This window comes from Mustela erminea, chromosome 1, assembly GCF_009829155.1.
Source record: "Mustela erminea isolate mMusErm1 chromosome 1, mMusErm1.Pri, whole genome shotgun sequence".
NCBI classification, from domain to species: domain Eukaryota; kingdom Metazoa; phylum Chordata; class Mammalia; order Carnivora; family Mustelidae; genus Mustela; species Mustela erminea.
Window position 1 is genome coordinate 88,984,572 of NC_045614.1, and position 20,497 is coordinate 89,005,068.

A 20,497-nucleotide genomic window follows, 5' to 3' on the forward strand; every position below is an offset into this window, starting at 1 on the left:
GAAGCTTTTGTCTTCTATTTTGGGAATTGTTTGAGAAGAATAATTATTAACTCTGCTTTAAATGCTGGGTAAAATTCACCTGTGAAGGGCACCTGGATGGCTCAGTTGGTTTAACAACTGCCTTTAGCTCAGGTCATGATCCCAGGGTCCAGGGATTGAGACCCGCATCAGGTTCCCTGCTCAGCTGGGAAGCCTGCTTCTCCCTCTGCCACTCCCCCTGCTGTGTTCTCCTGCTCTCTCTTTGTCAGATAAATAAATAAAATCTTTAAAAAAAAATTCACCTGTGAATCCACCTGGTCCTGGACTTCTACTGGGAATTTCATTACTGGTAATTAGTCTGTTCAATTTTCTTTCTTCCTGATTCAGTCTTGGAAGGCTATATGTTTTTAGGAATTTATCCATTTCTTCAAAGTTGTCCAGTTTGTTGGCATGTAATTTGTCATAATATTCTCTTATAATTCTTTGTATTTCTGTGATATTATTATTTTTCCTGCTTTATTTCTGATTTTACTTATTTGAGTCCTCCCTCTTATTTTCTTGAGGAGTCTGGCTAAAGGTTTATCAGTTTTGTTGATCTTTTCAAAGAATTGGCTCCTAGTTTTACTGATCTGTTCTATTGTTTTTTGGTCTCCATTTTATTTATTTTGCTCTAATCTTTATTATTTTCTTCCTTCTACTGGCTTTGGCTTTATTCTGCCAATTTTCTTTAGTTGAGATTTTTCTTGTTTCTTGAGGTAGGCCTGTATTGCTATGAACTTTCCTCTTAGAACAATTTTTGCTGTGTCCCAAAGATTTTAGACAGTTGATTTTTGTTTTCTTTTAGAAAATCAGCAAGGAAACAATGACTTTGAGTGACACATTAGACCAAATTGACCTAATATATATATTCAGAACATTCCACCCCAAAACAGTGGAGTACATATTCTTTTCAAGTGCTCATGGAACATTCTTCAGAATAGATCACATATTAGGCCACGGAATAAGTCTCAATAAATTCAAAAAGATTAAAATTTATATCCTGCATCTTTTCTGACCACAATGATATGAAACTGGAAATTGTCTAAAGAAAATATCTGGAAAGAACACAAATGCATGGAAGCTACATTGCATGCTGCTAAATGAATGGGCCAACCAAGAAATCAAGAGGAAATAAAAAAGTACATGGAGACAAATGAAAATGGGTTTTCACTCTTTAAAAAAAAAAAATGGATAGGAATAGTCGAGTATACTTTATGGCACCAATTTCTCTAAACATAAGGTAGAAATCATTAGTCCAATGTGAAAAATTCATGTTCTGTTCAGAAATTATAATATTAAAACTTTTAAGTTCTAATACTGAGATTTTGAGACATCGATTTATTCAACAGAAGCTTTTTTCCCTTGTGTGACTATGTGCTAAGCACTGCTGGGGTTGCAGTGATGCCCAATCAAACAGACCCAGAATAAGGTTGCTTCAGTTTTCACATTTTACATTTGAACGATAACTGGTCACTTTTTCCAATGATTTTTTTTGCCATCTGAACATCTTAATTACCAAGAATAGAAAAATAATTGTTTGCTTAGTTTCTTTTTCACTTAGCTTCTTTGTAGTATTAATAATACTACAATGTATTTTTCCTTGCGTGAGTCCACTAGAAAAATTTTTTTTTAAATAAGTGGAGTGACTTTCTTTTTTTAGCTGTGGTTGTTTCTGTTTCTGTTACAGTGTACGTGAAGGAAAATTGGAACATACACTTGCTCGAGACCTGGTTCCAGGTGATACAGTTTGCCTTTCTGTTGGGGACAGAGTTCCTGCTGATTTACGCTTGTTTGAGGTAAGTTTGTTGTTTTAATTTCTTTGGGCTGCTGTAATGACATACCATAGCCTGCATCGCTTATAAACAACTGAAGATTATTTCTGATAGTTCTGGAGGCTGGGAAATTCAAGATTGAGGGTTCAACCCAGTTGCATTCTGATGAGGGCCCTCCTCTGGTTCATAGCTGGTGCCTTCTTTCTGTCCTTACATGGTGGAAGGGGCTAGGACACTCTGAGGTGGTCTCTTTTATAAGAAGACTAATCCCATTTGTGAGAGCTCCACCCTCATTACTTAAGCACATCTTAAAAGTCACACCTCCTAATACCTTATATTTGAGAGTTAGGATTTCAGCATATAAAGTTGCATATGTGGGGACACATATTCAGACCATAGCATTTGGTAATCTGAGAAGTGAAAATACTTGGATGTAGATTGAAGGATAGACATTAGTAATTTTAAGAATTAATGCATAGTTGATTTGGACTCTTGGTTTTCAAGTTTAAAATGTAACATATATAAACATGTCTTCTTTTCTTAAAATATATTTATCTTTACCACAGAGTCTTTTGAGATATGAGTGAATCAGCTGATCTTTATGAAAATGTGTGGTAGGTCTTGTGGGAAACACAAAGATGATGTAATGAGTCCTTCTGATCAGGGAGCATACTATTTGTGTACATAAATCACTCACCATATAATAAGATAGAACCTGGTAAGTGACTAAGAGAAGTACAAAGAATGGAGTGTCAAAATTTAGAGAAAGGAGTGTTTACTTCTGATTTGAGTGAAAATCAGATAATGCCGCAGACAACATGGCCTTGGTGGTGAGAATTGAAGGGCGGTACTAGGCAGAGACGAGGAAGTCCATGAAACAGCATTATTGAGATCACTATGAATGTCCTACTGTATAGTATAGGGCTAATGGGAATATTTTAAGGGTAGAAAATATATGGTGGAATCAGTTTCAGGGAGCTTTGGATGCAAAGCTCTACTTCAGATTTTATTGGTTAGGAATTAGATTTGAAGGTCATACGCAGCTGGCAAATAATCTTACCCTTAATCTGGCCACAGTGTATAGAATAGATTGATGGGCTAGAAAATGGAGTTAGGCACCTGGTTTAGCATGCCAGTCTCATCTACTTTTTGGAATTAACAGGCTGTTCATTAACACCTGTAGAAGTGTCAGTCGTTGAATACTTACTGTGTCCCAAAATCTGAGTGTTCTTAGAGGTTATGGAAAGCCTAAAGAAACTTTCTGAACTATAAGTACAGACTTTGTTTAGTCCTGAAGTAATGGCCTTGTTTTTCAAATACTTAACAGTTTCTCCCTAGGAAGATACCAGATTGCTTTAATTGGTTAGAAGAAATAATTGATAATATGACAAGTATTGGGAATATTGTTAATTTTACTTTATTATTTTCTGCTCTTAGTTTATCTTTTTATATTTATTTTTACTCCTTTCCTCTCCTTTCTAATAGAAATAGAAACTATTCCTAAATACTTTTTTAAATACTTTTAGGAATTCTGAAGTATTCCTAATACTTAGTTTAGGAGAAAACCGTGGATTATTATTCCTTAGAGATTTGGTAGTCTTATCACTTGATGTAAGTCGTCTTCTCTTTCCCTAGAGGGCCCTAATTTGGAGTTTATATCATCATTTATTCTGGAGTCCTTTTCTTCCAGTTTAGAAGCAGACCTCAGTAGGGTAGTAAGAAGATGGTGTTTCCCATTATTTGAACATTTTGAGCAATATAATGACATAGAAACATTAAAACACCATTTGACTTGGTAAAATATTTAGGGTTTTCATTTAAATAAAGGGTTAATTGATCTAAGAATTAATTATTTCAGAATTCATGTGCAAATAGGAAAAAAGACTTAACATTGTCATGTTGCAGCTGTAGGGTACCTATCATAAATTTCGAAGGTTCCGATTTTGACTATATAACTTGCCTGGGCATTATAGTTACAAGTTCAGTGATGTGAGTGCTTCACAACTTTTATTTGGTATTATTTGTTCGTAGGCTGTGTCTTAAGTCAGGTCAGGCTATTGTAATCAAATACCACAGACTGGGTGGGTTGGGAGAGTGATTGGCTCTCTTCCACTTCTTATGAAGCCACTAATCTGATTTTGAGGGCCTCACCCACACAAGCTCATCTAACTCTAGTTATTTCCCAAGCTAATTACCATAATATTGGAGATTAAAACTTCAACATGAATTTTACTGGGACACAATTCAGTCCATAGCAGGCTGAGGCTGTCATTTGTAAATCTTCTTAAAAAGATTAATATTGATAACTTAAGGAATTCTGTATTTTGTTTTCTTACCTGAGTCATTTTCCATAGCCAAGGAATGAACCAGTATGTGTTGATGGCAGTAATCTTACTGTCACAGAATTTTTTTCTCCGTCAGTGCCTGTGGTTTTTGATCACATTGGTTCAAAGAATGAAGAGGTAGACCAAAGAGTGGTGGGCAACAAAGCAAGGCTTGAGCAAGGATGAGATCTGAGAGGGTTGCCACTGGAATTTGTAAGGCTAGGGGTTTTTATGAGTTTGTTGACTGGCTGTTTTAACTTAATTAACCCTCCTGTGCCTGTCATTTAATCAGATTTTTGTCACTGGGAAAGGATGGAGGGCTCCTTCTAGGGTGGTGTAAAATCCTTTTTAGTGTGATTTCCTCTTAAGGTGGGGTGGGGGCTATGGAAGATGGGGTTTGGGATGTGGGGGTGGGTGGGTGGTGGAAAACCTTGTCCATACCTGCCTACCTGCCTTCCAACCATCCTTCTAAGGCTTAGGAGCCTTAGAGTCACTGGTGGAGCTCGTATAGTAAAACAGAAATTGAGCTATGGGTATGTTTTTTAGTTTTTTTTTCTGAGGGCTTTTATTTTAATTTTTAATAGTATTTGAGAAGAGGCACCACTGACCCATTAATTGGTCAGACTCTGACTTTAGATGAAGGAGTCTTATAGACCATACCTACATAACTGTACATTTTGCCTTTTTGGAAATGTAGCGTATTTTTCTTATTATTTCAGTAAAGTCTCTATCAATATTTGAACAAAGAATTCTTTGTGAGAGAAAATAATCTAGGAGTCAAAGAAAAAGAGGGTTTCTTTTGTCTATTGAAAATATTTTACTTCTCTCAGGTTTAACTTTCTGATTAAGCCTGAAATGTTACCTGAAATGTAGCAAGTTTTTTCTTTTAGTTGAAGTTCTGAATGAGTAATTCCATGGACACACTTTTTTGTGGCACTTGCTTGTGGGTAGCCTATATCATTTTTTGAAGCTGTCCTTAAGATCTAGACACTGGGGACAATTTCTTTTTTTTTTCTTTTTTTAATGTTTTTATATGATTTTCTACGTGTGTCAAACTTTTTATTTATTTATTTGTTCGTTCTTTAAGATTTTATTTATTTATTTGAGAGGGGGAGAGAGAGAGAGAGAATGAGCATGAGAAGGAGGGAGGTCAGAGGGAGAAGCAGACTCTTTCCCGAGCAGGGAGCCCTATGCGGGACTCAACCCGGCGACTCCAGCATCGTGACCTGAGCTAAAGGCAGTCGCCTAACTAGCTGAGCCACCTAGGTGCCCTATATCAAACTTTTTTTTTTTTTTAAGATTTTATTTATTTATTTGACAGACAGAGATCACAAGGAGGCAGAGAAGCAGGCAGAGAGAGAGAGGAGGAAGCAGGCTCCCCGCTGAGCAGAGAGCCCGATACGGGGCTCGATCCCAGGACCCTGGGATCATGACCTGAGCCGAAGGCAGAGGCTTTAACCCACTGAGCCACCCAGGCGCCCCACCTATATCAAACTTTTTAAAGAGAACCACCAGTTATATTCCTGAAGGCCAAGAATTAGCCATTTTTATGACCCTGGATTTTTAATTGAAAACTGGTTTTCATTTAAATGCGGATCAAAAGATACCTTCACAAGGAGTAAAAGCCAACTTGGGACCTTGTTCAGAAGTTCCAACTTAAAACAAGCCAGTTGGCATTATATAGTGAGCCTTTTAACATCACACATCCGTATACTTTGTGATAGTAGTTTAGCTCAGTGAGTAGTTTTTGGTTTCTTTAGAGAAACCTGTTCCTTAGTTCCCAAGTAAAAACCAGTGATGAAGAGCAAAGATCTACTTTTGCTACCTACCAGTAGAAGGAATCAAAGATAGTCTTCCTGACTGCAACTTTACTTTATGTTCCTTTCTGTAAAGCTCACAGTTTTACCAGTTTTATGCACACTTTTGCTAAGACCCTTCCTCTGAGTTGGGTAATTTCTGTGTAAGAGCGTTCTGATTTCCTGAGTTAAAAAATATATTTTCCATTTACTCAGTGAAAACCTTGATATTCTGGTGAAACTCAGAATCCAGTTTTGTTTGCTATGCTTTTTGAAAAAAAAATTCTTTTCAAGCATTTGCTAGAATATAAGTGCATTTAATGGTATGTTAAATTTACTTATTTTGTTAACGGAGCTAGTTTAGGCAAGATGTAATGCCTCTTTTTGGAAATTGGTCTGTGTTATGGGGTCATTTTAGCCATTCAGTAAATATTTGAGTATTATTTATAGAACTCTGTACCAGGCTTTAGGGCTAGGAAGTGAAAAGATACAATTTGTGCCCTTTCTACTGGGAGAAAGGGCAATTTGCAAACAACTGTGATTCAAAGAATAAAGTGTGTATTATGAATTGACCATATGAGTTTAGGTAAGCCACTTAAGTAGGTCTATTGTTTTCTCACTGTGACAGAGTTGCCCCAGGGCATTATATCCTAACTTTTGAAGGTACGTAGGAATCATCTGGGTTTTGTTTTGGCAGCTCTGGGTTGGGGCCAAGAGTCTACAATTTTTTTTTTTTAAAGATTTTACTATTTATTTGACAGAGAAAGCATGAGCACAAGCAGGGGGGGTGGCAGGCAGAGGGAGAAATAGGCTCCCCACAGAGCAAGGTGATATGGGGCTCAATTCCGGGAACCTTGGAGTCATAACTCAAGCTGCAGGAGATGCTCAAGATGCTCAACCAACTGAGCCACCCAGGTGCCCAAAGAGTCTGCATTCTTAACTAGCTATTAGTTCATGCTAAAAGTGCTGGTCTGTGTACCACATATAGAAAGATTAAAAAAAAGAAAAAACACACATACAAAACTTCACTGAGATGTAATGCACACTCGAAACAATTTACACATTTAAAATCTATCATGTGGTCACTTTCCATATAGTCTGAATTGTGCAACCAGCACCACAGTGTTAATTGTAGAACATTTTTATCACTCCCCAAAGAACACCTTCACCTTTTAATAGTCTGTATGTCCTTTCCCCTGCCCCAGTGTCTGGTAGGCATTAATTTGCTTGCTCTGTCTGTATACATGTACCTATTCTGGACATTTCATTATAAATGGAATTAAATACTATGTAGTCTTTTGTGTCTGTCTTCCTTTAGTTAACACTTCAGGATTCATCCATGTTGTAGCACATACCAATATTTCATTGCTTTTTATTGCCAAATAGTATTCCATTGTGCGTATATACTATTCAGTTATAAATCCATTTACATTTAAAGTGATTTTTTTATAAGTTTTTTTTTTTAAGATTTTATTTATTTATTTGACAGAGATCACAAGCAGGCAGAGAGGCAGGCAGAGAGAGAGAGAGAGGAGGAAGTAGGCTCCCTGCTGAGCAGAGAGCCCGATGCGGGACTTGATGCCTGGCTCCTGGGATCATGACCTGAGCCGTAGGCAGTGGCTTTAACCCACTGAGCCACCCACGTGCCCCACATTTAAATTGATTATTGATAGAGGACTTTCTTAGGCCATTTTGCTATTTGTTTTCTTTCTTCCTTCCTTCCTTCCTTCCTTTCTTTCTTTCTTTCTTTCTTTCTAGATTTTATTTATTTATTTGACAGAAAGCAAGAGAGTACAGGCAGGGGGAGCAGCAGAGGAAGAAGGAGAAGCAGGCCCCCCACTGAGCAGGGAGCCTGATGTGGGGCTTGGTCCCAGGACCCTGGGATCATGACCGGAGCTGAAGGCAGTCGTTTAACCAACTGAGCTACCCAGGCCCCCTCCTATTTGTTTTCTGTATGTGTTATATTTTTTCCTCACTTTCTCTAATCTCTCCGTTTTTGTGTGTGTTTGAGGTTTTTAAAAAATACACTTTGATTACCTCCTGAATTTTTTTTCTATATACTTTTTACATATTTTCTTGGTGGTTATGATGTGGATTTCAGTTACCATCCTAAATTTATGGACCCCTGGGTGGCTTAGGTATTTAAATGTCTGCTTTCAGCTCAGGTCATGATCCCGGCATCCTGGGATCAAGCCCAATGTTTGGCTGTCTACTTAGTGGGGAGTCCACTTCTCTCTGCCTGCCACTCTGTCTTTTTGTGCGCTTGCATTCACACTTGCTGTCTCTCTGACAAATAAATAGATTAAAAAAAAAAATCCTAAATTTAGAACTGTGGTTTGAATTCATGCCAGCTTTTCTCACTAGCATGCAAAAACTTAGCCTCCTATACAGCTTACTTTGCCTCTACCTTAATGTTGTTATCACGAACTTTATTTTTATGCATTCTGTGCCTACCAGCCATATATTTCTAAGCACATTATATAAATCAGGATATACAGAGGAGTCACAAAGTCAAAATAAAATAATGATTGCATTTCTATTTCCATGTGTAGTTGTGTTTACTGGAGTTTATTTCTTCATATGGTTTTGAGTTACTTTCTGATCTCCGATTGTTTTAGCTTGAAAGACTATTTCAGCATTTCTTGTGGGGCATGTCTGCTAGCAATGAATTATCTTAACTCTTGTTTAAGTGGGAATGTTTTAATTTTTCTTCATTTTTGAAAGATAGTTTTGCCGGATGTAGGCTTCTTTTTGGTCTTTTTTTTTTTTTATTATAGCACTTTAGATATGTCTTGGTTCTAGCCTCCATGGTTGCCAATAAGAAATGGGCTGCTAATCTTATTGAGTATTTGATGAGTTCCTTCATCTTTGCTGTTTTCAGGATTGTGTCTTTGTCTTTCAACAGTTTGATTATATCTGTCAGTCTAGATGGCTTTGAATTTTTTACTATTTGGAGTTTATTGAGCTTCTTTGATATATAGATTCGTGTCTTATTAAATTTGGGAACTTTTCATTCCATTATCTTTACAAATATTCTTTCTGCCCATTTCACACCCCCCCCCACACACACACTGACTACATTATACTTATATTGGTGTGTTTGATGATGTCTCACAGGTACCTCAAGTTCTGTTCATTTTTCTTATTTTTTCTCCTCTCTGTCCTTTAGACTGATTAATTTCAGTTTCTGTCTTTTTGTTTGCTTATTTTTTCCCCTGTCCTTGTTCAGATCTGCTATTGAACCCCTCCAGGGAACTTACCATTTCAATTGTACTTTCAGCATCAGGATTTCTGTTTGTTTTCTTTTTATGTTTTCTTTCTCTCAGGCGGTACAGGTGGTAGTCTTTTTTTTTTTTTAATTAATTGTTTTCCTGATTTCCTTTAGTTCTTTGTTCATGATTTTCTTTGGTTTACTGAGCATATATAAGACAGTGATTTAAAGTCTTTCTGGTTAAGTCCAGTGTCTGGCCTTGCTGAGGGATGATTTTATTTTTGTCAGTTCATTTTTTTCCTGTGAATAGGTCATTCTTTTGGGTTTTTTGTATTTATAATTTTTTGTTGAAAACTTTATATTTTGAATGTTGTGCTGTCATAATTCTGTACATTAAATTCTACCCTTCCTCAAGTTTTTATTTTTATTTTTTCTTATTTTTGAGAGTTGCAGTGGTTGAATTTGTTTAGTGACTTTTCTTTAAAAAAAAAAGTTACAATCCCCACCCCTCCCACCCGCACTTGCGCCGGCCAAAGACTGTATTCCTTTTTGCGTGTGGTCACTGATGTTTCTGTTCCGTTATTTCAACAGTCAGCTTTATCTTTGCTGATTCAAAGAGGAAAAACAGTTACTACTCTCTTGGTCTTTTTAACTTGTCTTTGAGTTGTGGCATTTCTTGATCATTGAACCTAGGCTGTCTCCAAACCTGCCTTCACCTTTACCCGCTTGTGCCAAATCCACAGATCTGTCATAGTGCAAGTGTAGGCTCTTTTCAGGTCTTTCTGAGCACACATATGGTTATAGGCATCCATTTTGCACTCTTTCTTCCCTGGTATATGTGGCAGCCCTTCCAAGCTCATTTTCTCTCACAAAATTTCGTCTTGGGCTTCTTTCTTCCCAGTCTTTTGGGTGTATCTGCTACTTGCTTTATTCCTAGTCCCTTGCCTATTAGTATATGTCCTTAATCCTTTGGCAGACAGCCAAAAAGTCACTGTAGTTGCATTGGAGTGGAGTGGTGAAATAAATAATAGCCTCTGCACCAGTCCCCCAGGGAACTGCCAGACAGGTTAAAACACAGAAGTATAGTCTTTTTAAGAACAAGGTCTTTTTTAGCCCCAACTGCTAGTAAGCTGTGACAGGAAGACATGTATCTGTCCCCACAGCCAGTACTGCTTCTCTGGGTGATTGGCATGTTAGACAGGTAAACAAAAATGCCACAGGACCTTCTTACCAAAATTCAGCTGCCTTTTTCTTCATTAAACACTTCCTTGGTTGTTTTAAGCTTTTGGTTCAAGAGTTGATTCTCTCATTTTTTGCGAGTCTATGATTGTTTTAGTAGAGGGACCAATTCTTTGAGTGCCCTATTCACAAGTTTTTATATCAACTTCAGTGTATTTTTTTGATAGGTCACCTTGATAAATAGATTTATAGTGTGTTGCTCCCCCTCTTATTGTAATTTATTACTGAAACTTTGGTTTTAAAAATTTCTGAATTATTAAACATGTACAGACTTGTTAAAAGGAAGCATTTTTAAAATTAGCTGTCAAATGAAATTGAGTAGAATATTGGTGAAAGTATATAGTATATTCGTGGAATTTAGAAACATTCCTGTTTACTAAAAACTGTTTGGGGTAATCACTCATTTTGGCTTTGGGAAGGATGTATATTTCTGAAGTTGTATTGTCATTATTCAGTTTGGAAAACCCATCCATATGTAGAGCACTGGGAATGTTAATTCTCTTAGACTGTATAAGCTTGAGCTGTGCTTATTAGTGTTTTGTTGTCCGATTCTTTATAGATCGTTGGTTAAAAAGCAGGGTGAGTTGAGGAATGCTATTTATGTTTAAAATGTTGGAGAGAAAACTTTTTTTCTCATTAAGTCACTAGAATATAAAAAGACATTATGGGAGGGTTTGATATGAGACTTAGTCTCTTTGCTTTAAGATTCTCAATTCATATGAGTAGGAAAGGACTGTTGCAAAAGTAGGTCCCTTTTTTTAAATTTGGTTTCTTTAAGTAGTCTTAGCGAAATCATTGTTAACCAAATACTGGTCTTTAAGTTATTAGCAACTTGATCAAGTTGAATCTGTCTACCACTTAAGTCAGAAAGTTAACAGTTCATGTAAATATTTACCATGGGGTAAAATCCATTTCATATAGGCCTTTTTAATAATTTATAACACTTGGTTGTGATGCAGGTAGGTTGGATCCAAGAACCCAGGGAATGCTCCTACAGGTGCAGCCAAGAGGGTTCTTGGCTTCATGTGGGATAGAAATCAAATATGAGTAGGAGAAAGTGAAAATAGAGTTTATTGAATAGTGTGAGTGACAGAAAATAGCAGGAGGGGTGTCTGGGAGACTTGAAAAGGAGAAGCGAATGCATCTTGGTGTTGCTTGGGATTAGGGGTTTATATTGAAAGAGGTCTAAGGTACATGTTCTTCAGGAATTCTGGGTAGGGTCTAATCAAAGGTGAATGTCAGGTGAGCAATAGGTGTTATTCCATAAATGACCAAAGTAGTGGGTGTTGATGCCAGTGTCAGCTGAGGTTTGTTCAAAGAACATGTTCAAGATCTGGCTCTTGGATGTTGTTAGGTGTTAGGTACCTAGGATAAAACTCAGAGAGTGATTAACTTTCTCGCTTCCCCCTTTAAATGGGAACATAGCTTCTTTAGCTGATTCAGAAACAGAATACAGAACACAAGTAAATGAGGCCTAACAGAAAAATAGTGGAGATGAAGCCTTTCTAAAATGGAGTCCCTTCAGTTTCCCTACTTTAGTTGGTTAGACTTAGATTGCTAATAACTAGAGCTCATGAAGAAGTTTTAATTACATTTTCCTTCATTTGGATAAACAGTAAGAGGAATCTTAATTTTTGTGACCAAAAGAAAAAAATTTTGTCCTGATCAGACAACTGCGGATGATTAGTTTGGAATTTTTTTCTGGGGAAAGAAAGCCATTTCTGATTTTCTTTTAATTCTGGACTAGAGAGGTAACTGACATAGTAGCGTGCAGTATACCAAGCCTTTTTTTAGTTTAATAACTTATTTGTAGCTGTTGATTGTTCCATATTAACTGTAATTTTTTTAAGCATTCATTTATTTATTTATTTTTTATTTATTTTTATTTTTATTTTTTTTAAAGATTTTATTTATTTATTTGACAGAGAGAAATCACAAGTAGATGGAGAGACAGGCAGAGAGAGAGAGAGGGAAGCAGGCTCCCTGCTGAGCAGAGAGCCCGATGGGGGACTCGATCCCAGGACCCTGAGATCTTGACCTGAGCCGAAGGCAGCGGCTTAACCCACTGAGCCACCCAGGCGCCCTGAGCATTCATTTTTTGCTTTTTAGGAAAACTTATGTGACTTTGGCTTTTAGTTTCTTTCTCCCTAATATTTTATAGGAATAATCCTTTGAAGTTGTTCAACCAGTTTTATTCTGTAGATGTTAAATATTCAGATATGGATTATATATACGTCTTGATTCTTATTTATATTCTGACTCTTGAACTGTATTGTCTCTTATTCACACCTCCAGTAGAGTACCTGAAGAATAATATAGAGAAAGTGAAACATAATCAGTTTCCCTATTCATTAACAGCTCTATTGAAGGTTTAACATTTAAACTTCTGGCTAGAAGGCATGGAATTGGCTGGTTCTTTGATTTCATTTTATCCTACTCATTTATCATTCTCATAAATGCAATGGAAAAATAAATGCCTCTAATATCTTTCTTCTCAAAATGAATTAAATTGTGACTTTGTTAAACTGTAATAGGCTTGCCTAATTCATTAAATACCACTTCTTAGAAATGACTTTCTTTCCTTCCCTCAAAACTATTTCCTGCGGAAACTCTTGTAATCACTTTAAGAGAAAATACATTGTAACTTAGAAAATAGTCTGGCTCAGGGCATCTGGCTGGCTCAGTTGGAAGAGCATGCAACTCTTGATCTTGGGGTCTTGAGTTCAAGCCCCACGTTGGATGTAGAAATTACTTAAGAAAAGTTTAAAAAGATATTCTTGTTCAACAGATAGCTGAGATCTGTGCAGTTTGCTACATTGTATGATTTGGACAAATTTTATTGATAATGTATTATTTTATTTATTTTTTTAATTAAAGTAAACTTTAGGCCTAATGTGGGGCTCAAATTCAAGACCCTGATATTGGTAGTCATTTGCTCTATTGATTGAGCCAGCCAGGTGCCCCATTGGTAATATATTCTTAATTTTTTTAAAAAGATTTTATTTATTTATTTGACAGAAAGAGAGATCACAAATAGGCAGAGAGGCAGGCAGAGAGAGAGAGGGGGAAGCAGGCTCCCTGCTGAGCAGAAAGCCCCATGCGGGACTCGATCCCAGGACCCTGAGATCATGACCTGAGCTGAAGGCAGAGGCTTAACCCACTGAGCCACCCAGGTGCCCTATTCTTAATTTTTATATACATTTATAAATTAACAAATTATAGATTTATATATAATACAAATATGTACACACATATATAAAATAAAGATCTAAAGCTCCTTTTTTCCCCCACATCATTTTCTACACTAGACAGAGCTGACTGCTATTGTGCTAAAAATAATCTCTTTCTTGTAGAAAAACCTGATTTGAACAAAAATTCCTATTAAATGGTTATTGAACTGCTAAGGTTGACACTGAAGAGCGAGGTCACTGACAGAGCCAATAAAGCTATGCTTTTCTTCCCTTTTTAAAAAATCAGATTATTTTCATATTCTTTGTTCTGATAGACAGCCACCAAGTGTATTTGTCAGTGTTTAAGATTTATGTCTAAAATAGAAAATCTTCAGTGGAAAAATATTAATTTTGCCTTTCCCAGAGAGGAGTAGTTCTGGAGATCATCACTGTGTATGATATAGTACAGGGCCTGGCATTAATAAATATTTTTTAAGTGAATGAATCAATGAAATTGATCAAGCTAAAATTTAGTTTTACTGTATGGATGGGGAGAATCCATGAGCCAATTTTTAATATTTCTTTTCTATGACATATTTATGCTCATGAAAAAATGAGCCATTTAAAAAGATGAAATTTATTATTTCCACCTCCATACCATACTCCTCTCCAAAACACCCAGCGGGATTTCAAGTTTAGAGTATTTTGCGTATAGTTTGAGCTGTCAGTCAAGAGGCCTAATTGAGAACACCAGCTCAGTTTATAATAACAGCATGACTATAGTCATTTAACTGCTCTGGGTTCATTTCCTTATTTATTTTCTAGGTTCTATCTCAGTGCCTAGTACATAGGTAGTCAGTAAACGTATTTTGGGTGAGCAAATTAACCTGTAAAATGAGTAAAATCATGCACTGGGTCCTAGTTTCTCAAAGTACTCTAAAGACCCTAGACTGAGAGCTTCTAGAATAAAATGGATCAAAGAAATTTGTGACACTCTATTCCATTGATTCCCAAAGTTAAATATGCCTCAGAATCACCTGGAGGGCTTATAAATAATCTTGTAGGTTTACCCTCCGACCTCCATATTTGAAGTAGGGTAGTGAATTTCTAACAAGTTCTGAGGAGGTAGGGAGAGGTGATGCTGGTTATGCTGGTCCTGCTGGGACCAAACTTTGACAGCTCCTTTTGTATCTGTATTCCAGTTGAGGTGATTCACACTAACCTGTTGAAGGTTTAAAGAAGCACTACCTAAGTAGGGGAAGCTGTTAACTCTTAACTCAGTTATTTCTAAAACTTATTTGACTTTATTTATTTATTTATTTTAAAATTTATTTTAAAATTTATTTTATACTGCTTGCACTTTATAGTTTCCATTCTGTGTGTGTGTGAGAGAGAGAGAGGGAGAGAGAGAGTCATCTATCATATTATACTCAATGTCTGTGAACATCCTTGGAACTATTTTTCTCTGGGTCATACTTTCAGAAACAAAGCCAGGTTACATGTGTAGTGTTTTCCACATATAAAATGATGATTTTATTTGTTTTTGGCATGCTATGATAGGTGAAAACTTACTTATGCTAGGAGTGAAACTCAGAATTGAATCTTCTTGCACAGATGGAAGAGGGTATGATATTTGTGATCTACATGGAAACATTTATGTACATTTTTTATTTTTTTGCTGACATACATTTTGGATAAATTTAAGGATGTATATAGCAAGCAAAGTTTCATGAAAATTGACCCCAAAATGATGAAATGATTTCTCTCTCAGTACTTTTTATATCTTTTATTCCTATTTCTCTTCTGGATGTCTGCTTTTAAATCTGCCAAATACTTTTTCATAACTTCAGTTTATGGCAAAATTAGGAAGTAATATTTTATCATGAGAATTATTTTCTCCAGATAGTCTCAGCTAGTGTTCCTTTAGTTGTATTTTGAAATTTAAGCTCATCTTGTCTCCCAGTATAGCATTGTGTTTTGCATGCTGGATTTTGTTGACTTCACTGCATATTTTAAATATGGTTGTACTTATTCTGGTCTTCTTAGAGTAATGGATATAATAAAAGATTTGGGTAATTATCAGAAAGGGGATATTTGAGAAAGAAGTGATGGTTACAAACTCTTCAGATATTAAGTGTATCACAGGGAGTCTTCAGACTTGAACTTAATGGAGTACTTTATGTTCTCCAAGGCTGTGGATCTTTCCATTGATGAGTCCAGCTTAACAGGAGAGACAACACCTTGTTCTAAAGTGACTGCTCCTCAGCCGGCTGCAACTAATGGGGATCTTGCATCAAGAAGTAACATTGCCTTCATGGGAACCCTAGTCAGATGTGGCAAAGCAAAGGTAACTCTTTTCTCTTGTTTTGAAAGTGGCAATTCCTTTGTTGTCAATCTTTCTTTTTAGTTCTATTTTGCTAATTTTATGTGGCTCTTTTAAAAATAGATGACAAAGAAATGACAGAATTGAACCTAACCCATAGCCACTGTTTGTGAGACGAAGGAGGACCTGTGTCCCTGAGGGGTAGTATGTCCATAGTTCTGCCATTTGCCAGATAATGGAGCCTTTAGAAAACATAGTCCTCAGTATCTGTTTTTTTTTTTTTTTTTTTAACTTAGAAACAGTGGCACATGGATATGCTCATTACTAGCTAAATAAAATTTTAATTTGTGGTAATGGTACTGGCTATCATCTTCTGATGATATATCATTCATACCTACTGATGGATTTTTAAGTATTTGGTTTCCTAGATCCTTATATTTCACAAATATAAAAGACATGATTCAGTAGTATTTGAGGGGGAAAAGAAACTACATTATATGTCTCTCTTGAGTTTAAGACAGTTTTGAATTTCAGAAATTTTAATATAGTTAAAGAATAGGCCTCAGAATTGGGTCAGAACTTTTTATAGTAAGGCATAAGTACTAGTGATCTATAGTAATATTACAGAGTTAATTTACTAAGGGAACCTTGGATATGTGTGTTAGACATCCTGACTGTGGGCAAGGCTTTGGAGAAAGTGAATGAGAAGTGGTTTTTTTTTTTTTTTTTTAATTTAATTAATTAATTAATTTTAAATTTATTTATTTTGGCTTTAGAGAAGTGATTCTATCTGAATGTAAACATATTTTCCTGTTTTTCCCCTTTAGGGTATTGTCATTGGAACAGGAGAAAATTCTGAATTTGGAGAGGTTTTTAAAATGATGCAAGCAGAAGAAGTAAGTACTTACTTTGTTAATGATTTTTTTTTTTTTGTTAATGTTTTAATTTCACATCTGAAGTTCTCTATTTTAAGTACAGGAACAGAAAATATTGGTGAATTATTTTATTTACTATTGAAAGTAGTATTTTATTCAGAATATCACTCAGATGTCTTTGTTTAAAACCTAATTGGAAAGACTGTATTTAAAAGGGCTTGAATTGACATTGTTGATAAGCTGAAACATTTTGATTTTCATGGTTTGTAGGGGAAAAAGGTTTATGGACAATTATTTATAGGGCCTATTCTTTTTAGAAATTAGCTTTAAACTAATTTTAAAAAATTTTCTAAATAGTATATTTGTCTTCTACCAAAACTACCAACTTCATTTAATTCCAAGTAATGGGGAGAAAAGATTGTAAAGTAAAATAACCTCGAAAATATTCTTGTTTAAGCATACTGAAGATTAGTTCTCTCATTGAAAATACTTTCTTATATATAAAAAAAGTTGCATTCTACAAATGTCATATTCTCCTGAGATCATCTGGATTTCTCAGGTAACCTGCCAAGATTATATGTGATGCAGTGTATAAAACCATTCTGAGAAGCTTGGCAGTGAGGGGAGTGCTAGAGAAGGGAGTTAGCTGATCAGGGAGCCAGCTGGAGAAAAAGAGTTGGATTGTAAGCTTATTTGTGGATATAGAATAGAGAAGATTGGAAAAGTGAGGGGCAGTGGATGATAATAAAGTCATGGAGAAGCTGGTAGGGAGAATAGATTTCTTCTCAAAAACAGGTATGGGGAGCATTCTCCTTTTCAAATAAACAAGCTTTGAAAAGTCTCAGCCTCAGTTTCCTTTACTCCAGTAAAAGGAGTAATACTAACCTTAAGGGAGAGGTGTATATGTCATGTCATGAGTATGTTGAGAGGCACTTAGCAGGCACTTAGTATATTTTACTAAATTTAGCTCATTATCATGACACTCTTCTCCAATTTGTCAAGGCACCAAAAACCCCTCTGCAGAAGAGCATGGACCTTTTAGGAAAACAACTTTCCTTTTATTCCTTTGGTATAATAGGTAAGAGAAGAGTGAGTATGTGTATCTCATCTATTTACTTAGGTTTTATTTGTTTGTTTGTTTTTGAGTGGGAAGGGAGAGTTGAGATAGATGAGTAAATTTGTTTATTCATTTAATTAATTTTTAGCTTACTACTACTTTTATTTTATTTTTTAAAATTTATTTATTTGACTGACAGAGATCACAAGTAGGCAGAGAGACAGGCAGAGAGAGAGGAGGAGGCAGGCTCCCTGCTGAGCAGAGAGCCCGATGCGGGGCTCAATCCTAGACCCCTGGGATCATGACCTGAGCTGAAGAAAGAGGCTTTAACCCACTAAGCCACCCAGGCGCCCCAGCTTACTTTTAAAAAATCATAAAACTAGCCCCCAACCATTGTCCTTTTCTACAAAGATAAATTAGAACTCCATACAGTTCCTATCATCAAGGAACATTTCTGTAATCATTTTAGTATTTGTGTTTCTAGTTTTCAACAAAATGGATAGTAATGTTTTATGAACTAACTGTTCCTTTTTTGTTTCATATTTTCTTCATAAGTATCTTGTCATTAAATAGATGCTCATTAAATTGATGTCATAAAATAGGTTGTATAGTATTCCATTATGTGGGAAAAAAAATCTTAGGCCTTTTGTAGATATTTCTATGTTTTTTTAGTTCTTAAAATTATGTAAATGATTTTTCAGTGCAGTTATCTTTTTCTTAAAAGCAAAAATTACTGGGTCAAAGAGTACCCATGTAGTTTAAAAAGTTTTGGCTTGTTTTTAAAGGTTTTTGTTTCATATTGCCAAATAAATATTTTTCATCAGCAAAGCAGAAGTTTATCTCATCCAGCACTCTTGCCAACTTTGTTGTCATTAACAGACAAATATAAGACTTCTCATTATTTTATTTGACAGTTTATTATAGAGACATTGAATACTTTCCTCATATGTGTGTTGGTCCTTTTTATTTTATGACCTGACAATATATCTTTAATCTTGTGGTTTGAGTGTTAGGTTGGTAACAGCTCTTTGTATAATTAGGATATGCATCCTTTTGTTACATTTTTTCCCCTCCAATTTTTAAATTCCCTTTTAGGGATAAATAAAATAAACTTGGTACGGGTACAGTTGAAACATCTTCTGATATAATTGTCATATTAATAATCTTTGCAGTTATAATTTCTTTGTTCTGTTCATAAAGGCTGTCCCAGCCCTATGTTGTGGAAAGTGTTTATGTTTATATCTATTTGAACATCACTCTACTACTTTAGTTTTTACTTTTGACACTTAAAATTTTACTGAGTAGAATTTATTTTAGTTTAAGACTTAAGGTATCCAGGGCAAACAGAAACTAAAAGAATTTGTGATTACCAAACCAGTCCTACAAGAAATATTGGGTCCTTTAAGCAAAGAGAGAGCCTGGAAGGAACAGAGACAATACACAGTAACAGTAACCTTATAGACAATACAGTGGCATTAAATTCATATCTTTCAGTAGTTACCCTGAGTATAAATGGGCTAAATGCCTCTATCAAAAGACCCAGAGTATCAGATTGGATAAAAAAATAAGACCCAATTATATCCTGTCTGCAAGAGACTCATTTTAGACCCAAAGACACCTCCAGATTTAAAGTGAGGGGGTGGAAAATCATTTGCCATGCTAATGGACATCAAAAGAAAGCTGGGGCGGCCATCCTTATATCAGATTAGATTTTAAGCAAAGACTGTAATAAGAGATGAGGAAGGACACTATATCATACTAAAAGAGTCTATCCAACAAGAAGATCTAATAATTGTAAATATTTATGCCCCTAACATGGGAGTTTCCAGTAATATAAGCCAATTAATAATAAACTCAAAGAAACACATCAACAATAGTACAATAATAGTAGAGGATTTTAACAACCTTCCCCCCCACTGAAATGGACAGGTCATTTAAGCAAAAGACCAGCAAGGAAATAACGGGCTTTAAATGACTCATTGGACCAGATGACTCACAGATATATTCAGAACAGTCCATCCCAAAGCTACAGAATACACATTCTTCTCAAGTGCACATGGAACATTCTCTAGAATAAATCACATCCTTGGTTACAAATCAGGTCTCAACTGGTATCAAAAGATTGGACTCATTCCCTGCATATTTTCAGACCACAGTGCTTTGAAACTTGAACTCAACCGCAAGAGGAAAGTTGGAAACAACTCAAATATATGGAGGCTAAAGAACATCCTACTAAAGAATGAATGGGTCAACCAGGAAATTAAAGAAGAATTGAAAAAATTCATGGAAACGAATGAAAATGAAAACACAACTGTTTAAAATTTTTTGGATGCAGCAAAGATGGTCCTGAGAGGAAAGTACATAGCAATACAAGCCCAAGAAACAAGAAAGATCCCAAATACATAACCTAACCCTACACAGAAAGGAGCTGGAGAGAGAACAGCGGAGAAAGCCTAAACCCAGCAGGAGAGGAGAAATAATAAAGATAAGAGCAGAAATCAATGAAATAGAAGCCAAAAGCACAGTAGAACAGATCAACAAAACTAGGAGCTGGTTCTTTGAAAGAATTAATAAGATTGATAAACCCCTGGCCAAACTTATCCAAATGTAAGGAGAAAGGACCCAAATAAATAAAATCATGAATGAAAGAGGAGAGATCACAACACTGAAAAAATACAAACAATTATAAGAACTTATTATGAGCATCTATAT

At 35.7% G+C, this 20,497-nt stretch overlaps 1 protein-coding gene across 9 annotated transcripts in view; it reads left to right on the forward strand.

The window, feature by feature from the left end:
• The window catches only part of ATP2C1 (ATPase secretory pathway Ca2+ transporting 1), a 184,605-nt gene that overhangs the window by 91,455 nt on the left and 72,653 nt on the right, over window positions 1-20,497 (forward strand). For all 9 annotated transcript variants that reach the window (XM_032332978.1, XM_032332924.1, XM_032332913.1 and 6 more), the window contains 4 exons: window positions 1,706-1,814; window positions 15,722-15,877; window positions 16,681-16,749; window positions 17,731-17,806. In XM_032332978.1, the coding sequence (XP_032188869.1) occupies window positions 1,706-1,814; window positions 15,722-15,877; window positions 16,681-16,749; window positions 17,731-17,806 (410 nt within the window). The remainder of the gene's footprint in view (window positions 1-1,705; window positions 1,815-15,721; window positions 15,878-16,680; window positions 16,750-17,730; window positions 17,807-20,497) is intronic.